Source organism: Dipodomys ordii, unplaced genomic scaffold, assembly GCF_000151885.1.
Source record: "Dipodomys ordii isolate 6190 unplaced genomic scaffold, Dord_2.0 Scaffold166, whole genome shotgun sequence".
Lineage (NCBI taxonomy): Eukaryota > Metazoa > Chordata > Mammalia > Rodentia > Heteromyidae > Dipodomys > Dipodomys ordii.
Genome location: NW_012267382.1, coordinates 550,833 through 564,696, shown reverse-complemented (window position 1 = coordinate 564,696; position 13,864 = coordinate 550,833). Strand labels below are relative to the sequence as shown.

The window sequence follows — 13,864 nt, the reverse complement described above, 5'->3', positions numbered from 1 at the left end:
AGCAGGGCCAGGATGCAAGGCTGGTAAAGATGGGGAGCCCCCTGTGTGTTCCCCGGGGACGCTGCCTCCTGCAGCATGTGTGCTGCTGTGAGCAGCCGGCCCCCTGAGTTGCATCCCCCAGCAAACAGATGTGGATGGTGAGGGTCACTGGCAGCACAGACCTGGGGGGCCAGGGGACCGCGACCTCCTGGGGTCAGGGGACCGCGACCTCCTGGGGGCCTGGGACCGCGACCTCCTGGGGTCAGGGGACCGTGACCTCCTATGGGCCTGGGACTGCGACCTTCTGGGGGTCAGGGGACCATGACCTCCTGGGGGTCAGGGGACCGCGACCTCCTGGGGTCAGGGGACTACGACCTTGAAAGCTGGCCTTCCCCTGGCCCCGTCTGTCCAGCACTGGAGGTTGCTCGGCAGACAGCCTGGTGAGGCCCGGGTGCGTGGTCAGTGCCCAGGGGGCGCAGCTGTGGCTCTGGCTGTGCTCCATGGGGCTGGGTCCTCTGGGCCCTGCGTGTGTTCCTGGTCCACTTCACATGCCCTTCCCCTCGGTGAAGTGGGCTTAGCTCACACATGCACACAGGTGTGCCCAGGTGTGCACACATACCTGGCATGTTGGGTTTTCTTTTCGCTTTTTTTTTTTTTTTTCCAGTCCTGGGGTTTGAGCTCAGGGCCTGGGCTCTGTCCCTGAGCTGCTTTTGCTCACAACTTGAGCTACATTCTTCTTCCTTGGCTTTCTTTTCTTTTTTCTTTCTTTCTCTCTCTCTCTTTTTTTTTTTTTTTTTTTGTTGTTGGTTGTGGGGCCTGAACTCTGGGTCTGGGCGCTGTCCCTCAGCTCTTCAGCTTAAGGCTAGCACTCTACCACTTGAGCCACAGTGCCACTTCTGCCTTTTTCTGCTTATGTGGTGCTGAGGAATCGAACCCAGGGCCTCAAGCATGCGAGGCCAGCGCTCTACCACTCAGCCACCTTCCCAGCCCCTTGGGATTTCTTAGTCTTATGTAGCCCAGAGTGGCCTGGAACTCACAGTCTTCATACTTCAGCCTCCTGAGTGCTGGAGTCACAGGTGTGGCCACCATGATAGAATTTTCTATGAGTGTTTTTGGGGTGTGTAGGGGAGACGGGGAAGACAGTATTGAGGTTTAAATTCAAGGCCTCATGCTCGCTAGGCAGGTGCCATGCCTCCCGTTGTGGGTTGGGTTTTTTGCCTTGTTTTTTTAATAGGGTCTAGTGCTCTTGCCTCGGCTGTTCTGGACTTCAGTCCTGCTCCTACCACACATGGGATGATAGGCTTGTGCCGCCATAACCGATTATGCCTCAAACCACAGTCCTTCCCATCGCTGTCTCCTAAGTAGCCAGGTTTACAGGCAACCGCTACCACATCTGGCCCCTATGTACTTTTGAGAGACCAGGAGACTTGAACTTGGGTTTATGACCTCCGCTTCGCAGCTAGAGAGGTGCAGAAGCTGGTCTAGGCTAAGCCCAGGCTGCGGCTGTGGCTGCCACCTCCCAGCTTGGCCTTCGGCTGCTCCCAGCAAGGCTATGCAGACAGAAGCTGAGCCCTCCACATGCTCAAGGTGGATTTGGTAAGGGGTGCTGTCTGTGGCGTCTGGGGTTGCTTGCCTCCTGAAGGTCTCCACCCCTCATTCCTGGCGCGTCGCTCAGGGAGAGGCAAAGCCCGGAGTTGCATGAGTCCAGGCACCTGAGCGGTTCTGAACAGGACCTGGGCCAGAAGCAGAAATAGGCTGTCGTGTGGCTGTTCTGGAAAAAGGGGGGGGGAGAGCGCACTCCCCAGGCAGACTGCTCCTCCGAGCCCCTTGATCAAGCGACATAAAGTCGACGTCCAGGGGCCAAGAGCAACGGGGCGCCATAGCTGGTTGTCAGAGCCAAGGCCCTGAGCCCCTGTGTGGCAGCTCAGGCTCACTAGGCGTTTGGAGTTCTTCATTCCGTTCTTGGTTGGCTCCTTTTGGGAAGTTTGCTCCATTGCCCATAATGTTGAATTTGTCTGGTTTCCAAACCAGCAGTGCCCAGAGGGGTATGTGGAGCCCGGCGCGCGCGCGTGCTCCGTGCTTCTCCCACGCTGGATTGGCGTTGGAGCTGCCGCAGGTGCTGTGCAGGTGGGCAGTGGCGTCTGCCGCTCCCCTGTGCAGCAGGCCGCTTCTGAACTGCTCAGCGCTCGGGCCGCGTGGCCTCCAAGAGTCGTTATGACCGACAGCCACTGACTGGCCCGTGAGATTCTGTAGGCTTCTAGAAAGTTCAGACAGGGCCTGCGGGGTGCGGGTCACCCGGGAACATGGCACGTATCCAGGATGCGCACCTGCGTTGTGATAGTGAAAGTTTGCTTTAAAGTCTTTCCTTAGGGCTTCAGGGTCCCACGCAAGTGGCAGAGGTCGCAGGGCGTGCACAGCCTGGTGTGAGGTGACACCAGCATCTCCCCAGCATGCACCGGGAGCCGACACGCTCCATCTGCCCGTTCCTCACGGCCCAGGGCTCTCGGCACCCGCAGGTATTGCTGGGTGCCACTGTGTGTGGACGCAGGGCTTCGTGTGGAGGCCAGGAGGCCGCCCCGGCTCACTGCGGCTCCTCGCATTTCCCTGGCCTTGGTGGCATCACGGGTGGCCCGGGACCTCCTCCGCTGGGTCAGGGTGTGATGTCAGCCAGCGTCTTCTCTGGAACAGGCGGCTCTCGCTCTGTGGGCCCTCCCAGACAGGGAGCTAGCAGTGATTTAGGGTTCTGATAAGCAGTTCCTCCCCAGCACCCCCCCCATTACAGCTGTCACTCGTTTCTAGCAGATACCTTACCAAGCTGAGACCGTGGGTTGTGAGCTGGTGTCCTGTTCCTGAGCCCCTCTGAGTCTCCCATCCACACGTGTTTCCTGCCCCGCCCCAAAGCCAGCCCCCTCCCCAGGGCCAGACCCCAAAGTCCACCCCCACCCCCCCCTCCCCGGGGCCTGACCTCCACATAAAGTGTAGCCTCATTCCAAGGCCAGCCATGGTCTTCAGCCCTGAGGGGCTGGACCCTGCCCTGGCATGTGAGCCGACCTGGGCTGGGTCCAGCTGTGACGGAGCTGTGTGGTAGGTTACCTGCCCCTGTGAGGGTGTGAACGGAGTCTGAGACCTTTCTCCTCTGGGAGAAAGTTCCCTACTAGTTTACAGATTTTTTTTAAACATATTTTACAGGTGTGAACCATCAGTGTCTACCTGAAGTTCACACTTTTTTGTCAGTTGTGGGGCCTAGGTGCTGTCCCTGAGTCTCTATACTCAAGGCTGGCATTCTACCATTTGAGCCACAGCGCCACTGCTGGTTTTTGAGTGGTTAATTGGAGATAAAAGTCTCACGTGGACTTTTCTGCCCAGGCTGGCTTTGAACCGAGATCCTTAGATCTCAGCTCAGCTTCGTGAGTAGCTAGGATCACAGGCGTGAACCACCGGCGCCCGGCTTTCACGCCAATGCAACCTTCACTGGGAATGACGCCCTTCCATGTGTGAAAATCAGTACCTGATAAGTAGTGGCTGTGTACTGTGAATATGAAAGAAAGCTATAGAGTTGGTTTAATTGGCGTTGTGAAAGTGGTTTACCTGTGTGCCAATCACAGCAGGCTACTGCCCCTGCCCACCGCACTGGCCCTTCCTGCAGTCCACGCGACCCTGGCTTGCACTGGGTCTTAGCTAGTGGTTCTCTCCACATTGGGAAATGTTGGTTAACATTTCCCATTGTCAAAGGCCACCGTCTGTTGTTTTGCAACAGTTAGTCATGGACAAGCTGCAGTATGAACAGAAAACCCCCGCATGCTGCTGAAGAGAGCCCTGTCCTGTCAGGCTGTGTGAAGAGGCCCAGGGAAGCGGTGGGGGGCGCCGGGAACTCGGGGTGTCCTGCCGCACCCCAGCTCAGGTGTGCCTGCCATGGCCCCCGGTGGTCACGAGGTGACCTTCCAGGGGAGCGACGACGCGGGGGCCGCGGCGGCGTCCAGCGTCCAGGCGCTGACGCCTCTCTGTCCTTGCAGCAGTCCTGTGTGAACTGTGGCCGGGGAGCCATGAGTGAGTGCACCGGGTGCCACAAGGTCAACTACTGCTCCACCTTCTGCCAGCGCAAGGTAAGGCCTGTCCGGAACTGGCAGGGAGGGGAGGGAAGGCCCACCCGCCTCCTCGGGACCGTGGGAAGGCCCGCCTCCTTGGGACCGGCAGGGAGGGGAGGGAAGGCCCGCCCGCCTCCTCGGGACCGTGGGAAGGCCCGCCCGCCGCCTCGGAACTGGCAGGGAGGGGAGGAAAGGCCCGGCTCTCTGCTGAAGGCCCTGGCCTCTTGGGCTGCCACTGGCTCTGCCGAGGTCAGAAGTCGTGCCCTTGCGGTGCAGGGTCACTCCTGGGCGAGACCCTGATGTTGGCGGCTCCGCTCCGAGCCTGACGGGCCCTGTAGCGGCTGTGTGATGGATGCCGCCGCTTCTGTTGTCCTCCTCTGGCTGTGGGTTTTAAGGAAACTAAAGAGCGGTGTGGTAGGGATGTCACATCCCTGAACTTCCCCCGCCGGTCCTCAGGGCTTTGGGGCGGGTGGCAGTCTCTCTGAGGCTAGCTGATAGGACAGGCCAGCCCTGCTCTGCTAGGAAGTGTCCTGGGGCAGCTTCCTCAGGCCTCGGCCTGTAGGCCGCTCTGTCCCTCCCACAGCATCCCCTGCCGCCGCCGCCTGCTGCCGGTGCCATGACACAGACTGTGTGGCCTGTCAGATGGAGAGCAGGCGATCTTGCTGTGCTGCATTTTAGCAGTGTTGAGGGCATTGCTGGCCAAGTGGACACTCCTGGAGCTTGGAAGCTTGCAGTCTGTCTGTCTGCTTACTGCACGATCACAGCACGCCCCTGCTCTTCGTGGATGCTCCCCTAACAAAGCCCTGCTTTGAAGATGGCATGTTCCTTTTCGTCTGGTTTGAACATGGCTTCCTGAGCTGGAGGGAGGTGCAGTGGCGCTGGCCTCCGGGCTTGGCAGCGGCTCCTCTGGCCAGCACTAGCCCGGCCCTGGGCAGAGGTGCAGATGTCTCGGGGCTCTAGGCTCCGTAACCTGGAAGGTGAATGGGAACTGACCTGCGCTCTGCCCAGCAGAGCTGTGGATGGGGTGCTGCGGGGTGGTCGCGTGGGACGGGGCATTGTTCTCTGCTTTAGGTCTGGGTGACTGGTGAAGACACCGTCTGGCTCCAGGGACAGGGGCACAGCTAAGCAGGGCTGCGGGCTGCCCACCTCTGTCCCGACGGGTACACAGACGGGAAGACCACATGGAGGGTGGTCAGGGTGAATGTGTGCCCAGCACACCTCGGGGGCCTCACGGGAGGGACCTGGTCCTCACCCCCCTGTGACACCGCCTTCCTGCCAGGGTCCTCAGTCGGCACGGAAGCTGAGGCTCCAGGGTTCGGGTCCCAGGTCCTCCTCTCCAGCAGAGCAAGGACGAGCCCCTTCGTCCACAGCCCCACCTCTCCAGGCTCAAAAGATTCTGGAAGCAGAGCCAGAAGTGGTCCCTGAGCTTCTCCAGGAAAGCTTGTAGGCCGGCTGAGGCCACAGCTACGCCTGAGTACGTACGAGGCCACATTTCCAGGCGGTGGCATCCGGCTGCAGTAAGCCGTAGCTGCTGAGGGTGGAACACCTGGAAAGGGAGGGGCGGCCTTCTCCCAGGACCGAGGACTGTCATGATTTTCGATTTTATCTTGCACCAGGCTTATTTTCTTCAAACCCCATTTGAACTCTGTGTGTGTGTGTGTGTGTGTGTGTGTCAAATTGACATACCATAAGATTACACATTTTGCTAGGTGCTGGTAGCTCATGCCTGTAATCCTAGCTACTCAGGAGGCTGAGATCTGAAGATCATGCTTCAAAGACAGCCTGGGCAGGAAAGTCCATAAGACTCTTATCTCCAATAAACGACTAGAAAGTCAGAAGAGGGAATGTGACTCAAAGTGGTAGAGCACTCACCTTGAGTGAAAAAGTTCAGGGACAGCACCCAGGCCCTGAGTTCAAGCCCCAACAACAGCAAAACAGAAACCAGGCACCGGTGGCCACCCCCAGGCGATGGAGGGCTCAGCCACCCCCCACCCCCGCAATGGGAGGGCTCAGCCACCCCCCCCAGGCGATGGAGGGCTCAGCCACCCCCCCCCAGGCGATGGAGCAGCCACCCCCCCCCCCCCCCAGGCGATGGGGGGCTCAGCCACCCCCCCCAGGCGATGGGGGGCTCAGCCACCCCCCCCAGGCGATGGGGGGCTCAGCCACCCCCCCCAGGCGATGGGGGGCTCAGCCACTCCCCCCAGGCGATGGGAGGGCTCAGCCACCCCCCCAGGCGATGGAGGGCTCAGCCGCCCCCCCCAGGCGATGGGAGGGCTCAGCCCCCCCCAGGCGATGGAGGGCTCAGCCCCCCCCAGGCGATGGAGGGCTCAGCCACCCCCCCAGGCGATGGAGGGCTCAGCCGCCCCCCCCACCCCCCCAGGCGATGGAGGGCTCAGCCACCCCCCCCCAGGCGATGGAGGGCTCAGCCACATAGCACTGCTTTGTGGATGGACGGGGCTTGTCTGTCTGTCGTCGTGGACATCTGGGTGTTTTCTGCTGGCTGTTGTGGACAGCGCTGTCGTGGCTGTGCTGTGGACGTGTCATTTGTTGGAGTGTGCGTATTGCTTCAGCTTACCACAGCAGCACCACCAGACTGTGCCTGACTCCTCTCACTAAGTGTCCTAAGCTGGTGTTAATTATGACTCTGGCCTTTACCTCCAGAGTGCTGGGTGTGTGCTACCACTCCTGCTTAACATTTTACTTTTTCTGTTTTTTTTTGTTGGTGGTGGTCGTGGTGTTCGTGGGTTTTTAACTCAGGGCCTGGATGCTGTCCTTGAGCTTTATTGCTCAATACTCCTCTACCACTTTGAGTCACAGCCCCACTTCTGGTTTTCTGGTGGTTAATTGGAGATAAGAGTCTCATGGACTTTCCTACACAGGCTGACTTGCAACCACAATCCTTAGATCTCAGCCTCCTGAGTAGCTAGGACTACAGAAATGAGCCACCAGCATCTGGCTTCATTTTGCTCTTTAATGCCAGTATCAGGGCTTGAACTCTGGATCTTGTACTTTGATTAGGCTTACTTGCTCACAGCTAGTGATCTACCAATTAAGCCACACCTCTGGTCTGGCATTTTGCTTGTTACTTAGAGATGGAGTCTTGCAGACTTTTCAAATCATGATCCTCAGATCTCAGCCTCCTGAATAGCTAGGATGACAGGCGTGAGCCACTGGCGCCCGGCTCAGGTAACATCTTTTAAGATGCAATTGTTAACAGTTTTCATTATACTGGGCTTGGTGCATTGAGGAGAGAAAGCCTGTGAATTACTGCCAGTGCTGTAGCACAGGGCCCTGCAGGCCCTGCTGTGTGTGTCTGAAGTGGCTGGCCAGGAAGCCTGTAGCCAGTGCCTTCATGTTCTTGAGCAGCTGGGCAGACACTCAAGTGGTGGTCAGAGTGCCCCAAGCCCCCTCCCTCCATGTGCTCCCTCCAGCCTGGGGCCAAGCCTTTCTTTCCCCTCTCCATGGACAGTTTGAAATTCCACACAAGTGCGGCCCTCTGGGCTGCCCCTCCTGAATCAGGCCTCTTGATTCCCTCCTCCTTTGGGCCAGCATTTTATTTTTGGCTTATCGTGGAGCGAGTACTCAGGCCTGGGCACCATCCCCGAGCTTTCTCCCTCAAGGCTATAGTGTAGCCCCAGCTGCATTTCCAGTTAATTGGAGATAAGAGTCTCGCAGTTTTTGTTGCCCGGATGACTTTGAACCACAGTCCTGAGATCTCAGCTTCCTGAGTAGCTAGGATTACAGGCATGAGCTACCAGTGCCCGGCTATGGACTAATTTTTAATGGGATTTTTATTGATTTATTTGGTCAGTCCTGGAGCTTGAACTCAGGACCTGGGTACTGTTCCTGAGCTGCTTTTGCTCAAGGCTAGCACTCTACCACTTGAGCCACAGTGCCACTTCCAGCTTTTTCTGCTTATGTGGTACTGAGGAATTGAACCCAGGGCTTCATGCATGCCAGGCAAGCCCTGTACCACTGAGCCACCCACCCTCCCAGCCCTGCATGCACAATTAGATTGTATGGGTTCTGTCTCTTTTCAGGTTTTTTTTTCCTTTTTGTTTTTTCCTTAAGAAAACAAGGAAATAGAAATGATAGGTTTATGGGGGGGGGGAGATGGGAAGGAATGGTAAGGGGAAACAAAGGAGGAGGCAACAATGTTTGATAAGAAATGTACTCATTACCTTGCTCTTGTAATTGTAATCCCTCTGTACGGTATTTTCACAATAAAAAAGAAAAGGTTTATTATAGGAAATTTGGAAAAAGAGGTCAGTAGAAGGTGACTTTCTAGGAGATGACCTGTTTCCTTGGTGTGCCCATTTCTGCCCTTCCAAGGAGCAAATCACACACAGTTACACCGTTACAAGGAGCAGATCACACCGTCACAAGGAGCAAATCACACAGTCACACCGTCACAAGGAGCAAATCACACACAGTCACACCGTCACAAGGAGCAGATCACACACAGTTACACCGTTACAAGGAGCAGATCACACACAGTCACACCGTCACAAGGAGCAGATCACACACAGTCACACCATCACAAGGAGCAGATCACACCAGTCACACTGTCACAAGCAGCAGATCACACCAGTCACACCATCACAAGGAGCAGATCACACCAGTCACACCATCACAAGGAGCAAATCACACACAGTCACACCGTCACAAGGAGCAGATCACACACAGTCACACTGTCACAAGGAGCAGATCACACCATCACGCCGTCACAAGGAGCAGATCACACCGTCACATACAGGTGTGGTTTCTGCTTGCCTAGTTTTTGGTTGTTGTTTTCCCCCCAGTATTGGGATTTGAACTCTGAGCCTTACACTCTCACTCCACTTTTTGCTCATGACGAGCACTCCACATTTGAGTAAGACTTTCAGTTCTGCCTTTTTGCTTATTAACTAGAGATGTGTCTCATACAAATTTGTCTGCCTGGGCTGACTTCAAATCTCAGTCTTCAGATCTCCTGAGCAGCTAGGGTTATAGGCATGGCCACTGGTGCCCAGCTCGTCTGTCACTTTTGAGATATGATCTCTCTTCTGACCCAGGCCCATCCCTGACCTCTGCCCTTCCACTTTGGGCTTCCTGTTGCAGGAAGGGCAGCTATGTGCCACCACATCCACCCAGCTTAATTTCTTTGTTTAACTTCCCAACAGCAGAAAAAACTGGTTGAAGGATAAGGGCTCCAGCTTAGTGGATGAGAGCCTGCGTGGCGTGCAAAGGCTGTGGGCCCAAGCTCCATCTGAACTGAGACCTGCCGGGAGGGGAAGTCGGATCCTGGATCCTGGGTCTGGGACTCGGCGTGGGGAGGCTTCCTTCACAGGCCCAGCCTCCGGAGGGCGGGGGCCCTGCTCACCCCCACCTGTGTCTTGCTGTGTACTGAAGAGGCAGCTTCCTCCGTGGCCCTCCTCTTCACATGGGTCTGTTTGCTTTCAGGACTGGAAAGACCACCAGCACATATGTGGCCAGTCCACTTCAGTCACGGTCCAGGCGGACGAAGTCCACGTGGAGGAGAGTGTGATTGAGAAGGTCACTGTGTGACCCGGGTCCTCCCTGCACCGCGTCCCAGGCCAGGACTCCCCGAGGCTGGGGAAGGCCCTGGGAAGGCAAAGAAACTTGCTGGACAAGTAATTAACAGGTGGAGTGGCTGTGCCCTTGGACATGAACTCCCAAGCAGAGACTCGGGGAATAGGCGTGTCACCGTGCCCTTGGCATTGAACTACATGGAGACCTGAGGAGTGTCGGTGGCCCGTGGCCCCGGGTCCTCGCCCGCCCGGTGCTCTTTCATGGCTTGCGCGTCAGTGTGTGTACATACATGTGTGTCTGTCGATGGAGTTGTAAATAAAGTCCCCCACCCCGTCAGTCAACTCAGCCCTGGGACCTGAGTCACACACACAGGGCTCCAAGGCCCTCCTGATCACCCAGACGGCACGCTCCACCTGTCAGACCGGCGCCACGGCTCCCTCGTGTGGGGCAGGGGCCTCTGCAGTGACCGGAGAGTCACCCTCACCTCCTCAGCCAGCACGTGACACCGGCGCGTTGTAACCCTGAGGACGCGTGGTCTGTCTTTGAGTAGAAATGGTCCTGGGAGGACGTTGTGTCCACTTAGCGATGGAGCCAGCGCCTCTTCTCCTGCAGCCCTGGCCTGAGGTGCTCAGAGGACGCCAGAGCAGCCTGTGTCCTGCAGTGAAATGTCCAGCTTGCTGATTTGAGCTTCCGCATGCAAAGTCCTGGTCGTCTTTTGTCTGCTTCCTTCCTGTGATGCAGCTCCGTGCAAGCTGGCTTCCAGGGCTCGCCTCGCATGTTTGGATATGACCTGGAACAGCCCTGGAAAAATACCTTCCTCCACCATTGACTAGGAGAGCTGCCAGATGGCCGCTGATATTTCAGAGGCTTTTTCGTGTTTTGGGAAATAGTCTTATGACCCGGTCCATTCCCTTGCTCTCAAATCCAGAGGCTCCTCTGGGCGTGGAGAGGAGGTGCAGGCTCCATGAGGGCCTGGAGGAAGAGGCTTGGCCTTGCCCAGTAAGTTTTGGATGTCTTAAAAATGGTGATTCTAAAGCCAGGCACCGGTGGCTCACGCCTGTAAACCTACTATTCAGGAGGTTGAGATCTGAGGATCACGGGTAAAGCCAGCCCAGGCAGGAAAGTCCATGAGACTCTGATCTCCAATAAACCACCAGAAAAAAAAAACAGAAGTGGTGCTGTGGCTCAAGAGGTGGAGGGTTCGCCTTCAGCCGAAGAGCTGAGGGACAGCGCCAGGCCCAGAATTCAAGCCCCATGACCCACAAAAAAATGGTGATTCTAATCCAGGCCCTGGTGTCTCACACCTGTAATTCTAGCTACTCAGGAGTCAGATGTGAGGATTGCAGTTCAAAGCCAGCCTGAGCAGGAAAGTCAGTGAGACTCTTATCTCCAATTAACCACTGGAAAACCAGCTGTGGCATTGTGGCTCAAGAGGTACAATGCTCACCTTAAACTGAAGAGCTGAGGACAGCATCCAGGCCCAGAGCTCAAGCCCCACAACTGATTTTTAAAAATAAAATTAGGGGCTGGGAAGGTGGCTCAGTGGTAGAGCGCTTGCCTTGCATGCAGGAGGCCCTGGGTTTGATTCCTCAGGACCACATAAGCAAAAAGAAAAAAGCCGGAAGTGGTGCTGTGACTTAAGTGCTAGAGCGCTCGCCTTGAGTTGAAGAGCTGAGGGACAGTGCCCAGGCCCAGAGTTCAGGCCCCACAACCGGACCCCCACACACACACCCAAAAAAAAAGAAAATTAAAAAATGGTGATTCTAGCCAGGCACTGGTGGCTCACACCTGGAATCCTATTCAGGAGGCTAAGAAAGATCTGAAGGTCACAGTTCAATCCAGGAAGGAAAAAAATCTATGAGATTCTGATCTCCAATTAACCACTAAAAAGCAGGAACTGGAGCTTTGGTTCAAGTGGTAGAGCACCAGCTTTGAGTCTAGGCTCTTAGGTCAAGCCCCAGAACCAGCACAAAAACAAAACAAAGCTATAGTGATTCCAACATTAGCCTCTAAAGCACTGTCCCTGAGATATGTGTTTACCAGGTTCATACCATGACGTGCTAAAAAAAATTCAGCCTGCCAGACACAGTGACTCCTAACCCTTCCCATTTGTGTAATAGAGATGAAGGAGGGCCAAGTCAGCCCTGGGACCTGAGTCACACACACAGGGCTCCAAGGCCCTCCTCTGAGTTGGGTGTGGTACTGTGTACCTGTCACCCTGGCCATGTAAGTAGCTGAGGTGGGAGGATTGTGCTCAGGCCACTCCCAGAAACAAGATCCTGTCTGAAAATAACCTGAAAGTACAAAAGGGCTGGGCATATGGCTATAGTGGTAGTGCTAGGCCTTGAGAGCTCAAATCCTGTGCCACAAAAGTTCACACACACACAAATTCAGCCTTTCTCCTGGACCAAGCTAGTTCACATTCCTACTTGAAGGCTCTTCTGTGGCTGGAAGAGCCCTGCAGTTTTAGGAACCAGCAGAGTGGGGAGCCAGTGTCAGAAGAGCATATGAACCCAAAAGCCTTGGATTCTCGGGACTCCCTGCCTGCTCCCCTAGCTCTCCACAGCGAGCCGGGCAGGCTCTGAGCCTCGGTGGTGTTTCCCCACCAAGTGAGTCCTCATAGTCACACAGAGAGTTTCTGCCAGAGTGGCCCTGGCACGCCTTCATGCTGACCCTGCTCCCAGAAGCCATCTCTGGGGACAGAAGGCCACTGTTCAACACCGACTTTCCTCTTGGCCCTGTCCAGCCCACCAGGGCTCCAGTTGAGTAGAGCTGAGTTTGTCTGCTATGGTTCAAAGCCTTAGAGCCACAGAGATGAAGGGACAAAGGGGTGGGGGCCGGCAAAGTCTGTGCCCCAATTCCTTGGACCTGGACATGTCCAGGTTATTGCTGATCAGAAAGAAAGCAGCCTTCAGATGGGGCTGGGAAGGTGGCTCAGTGGTAGAGCGCTTGCCTTGCATGCATGAGGCCCTGGGTTCAATTCCTCAGCACCACACAAGATAAAAGGAAAAAAGCTGTGGCTCAAGTGGTGGAGTGCTAGCCTTGAGCTGAAGAGATGAGGGACAGCGCCCAGGCCCAGACTTCAGGCCCCACGACCAGACCCAAAAAAACAAAAAGCAGCCTTCAGAAGGCATGCAGAGTCCCTGCTTCCAGGGCGGCATGTGAGAGCATCCCAGAACACCAGCATCAGGCCCCTGGCATTACCCTCCCTTCGTCTTTGAAGGAGAAGCTTGGGGGTCTTGTGGGTGTTGGGTGTCTCCACCCAGTGGGGCTCAAAGCCCCCTGAGCTGTGTCACACTTTGAGGAGCCGCTCACTCACAGGAGTCTTTGCCTTTATTTTTGTCTGCAGAGCTGTTCAACAGGCATCATCAAGGCTGGGCCCCGTTGGTGCCCTCAGGTCCCCAGGGACAAAGCTCAAGAGAGCCCTAGCTCCCACCAGCAGCCCCTGTGCTGGCCGGGGACACATCCACCCTGGGAAAGACACGTGCGTCCCAGACCCGCTCAGCTCCCTGAGGGGAATTCCGGAGGCTTCGTGGAGGAGGTGGCTGCGCCTCACCAGGCTGGAGGGAGGGCGGCGTCCCTGCGGACCTGGGTACTGAGACTGCCTACAGCCGCAGACCCCAGAGCCCGGCATTTCCCAGCCTGCCCGCGGCTGTGGCAGCCTCCACAGCAAAGCTCCCAGCAGGCCGCTGTCTGCCGGGCTCGGAGCCGGGGAGCCGTCCCCGCCCGGGCAGAGCAGGGCTCCCGGGGCAGCGGGGTCGGGGCCCTCCGGCCTCCCTCCTGTCCTAGGCCTGGGCCTCTCCTGACTCTGCCCTCGGCGGAGCCCGAGCCCACTTTGCCTGGGCCTTCGGGAAGGAGCCGGCCGGGGGCCAGCACTGCCCTGGGGCCAGCGGGACAGCGTCCCCGGAGGGAGAAAGGGATCCGCCGAGCTGGCGGCCGGGGTGGCCCGCGCAGAAGCGAGGCCCCAACCCGGGGCCCCGACCCGGGGGCGCCGGCGGCTCGGCGGCTCAGCAGCAGAGGCGCAGGGCCTTTCGGAAGACATTGCGGAACTCGGCATTGAAGACGGTGTAAATCAGCGGGTTGAGGGCGCTGTTGACGTAGCCCAGCCAGGTGACTGCGCTGACCAGCCGCGGAGGCACGGAGCAGGAGGGACACAGCGCCCGCGTGATGTGCACCACGAAGAAGGGCGTCCAGCACACCAGGAAGACGCCTGGGGACCAGGCCGTGAGCGGCGCGCCGGGCCCCGCCCACCCCGCCCAGCTCCTCCC

At 57.2% G+C, this 13,864-nt stretch overlaps 1 protein-coding gene across 1 annotated transcript in view; it reads left to right on the top strand.

Annotated features, from left to right (window-relative positions):
• Positions 1-9,937, top strand: part of Deaf1 (DEAF1 transcription factor) — a 53,700-nt gene extending 43,763 nt beyond the window's left edge. Inside the window, exons 11-12 of the mRNA XM_013033347.1 lie at positions 3,993-4,082; positions 9,507-9,937. Of these exons, the coding sequence (XP_012888801.1) occupies positions 3,993-4,082; positions 9,507-9,611 (195 nt within the window). The 3' untranslated portion in view covers positions 9,612-9,937. The remainder of the gene's footprint in view (positions 1-3,992; positions 4,083-9,506) is intronic.
• Positions 9,938-13,864: the final 3,927 nt, after the last annotated feature.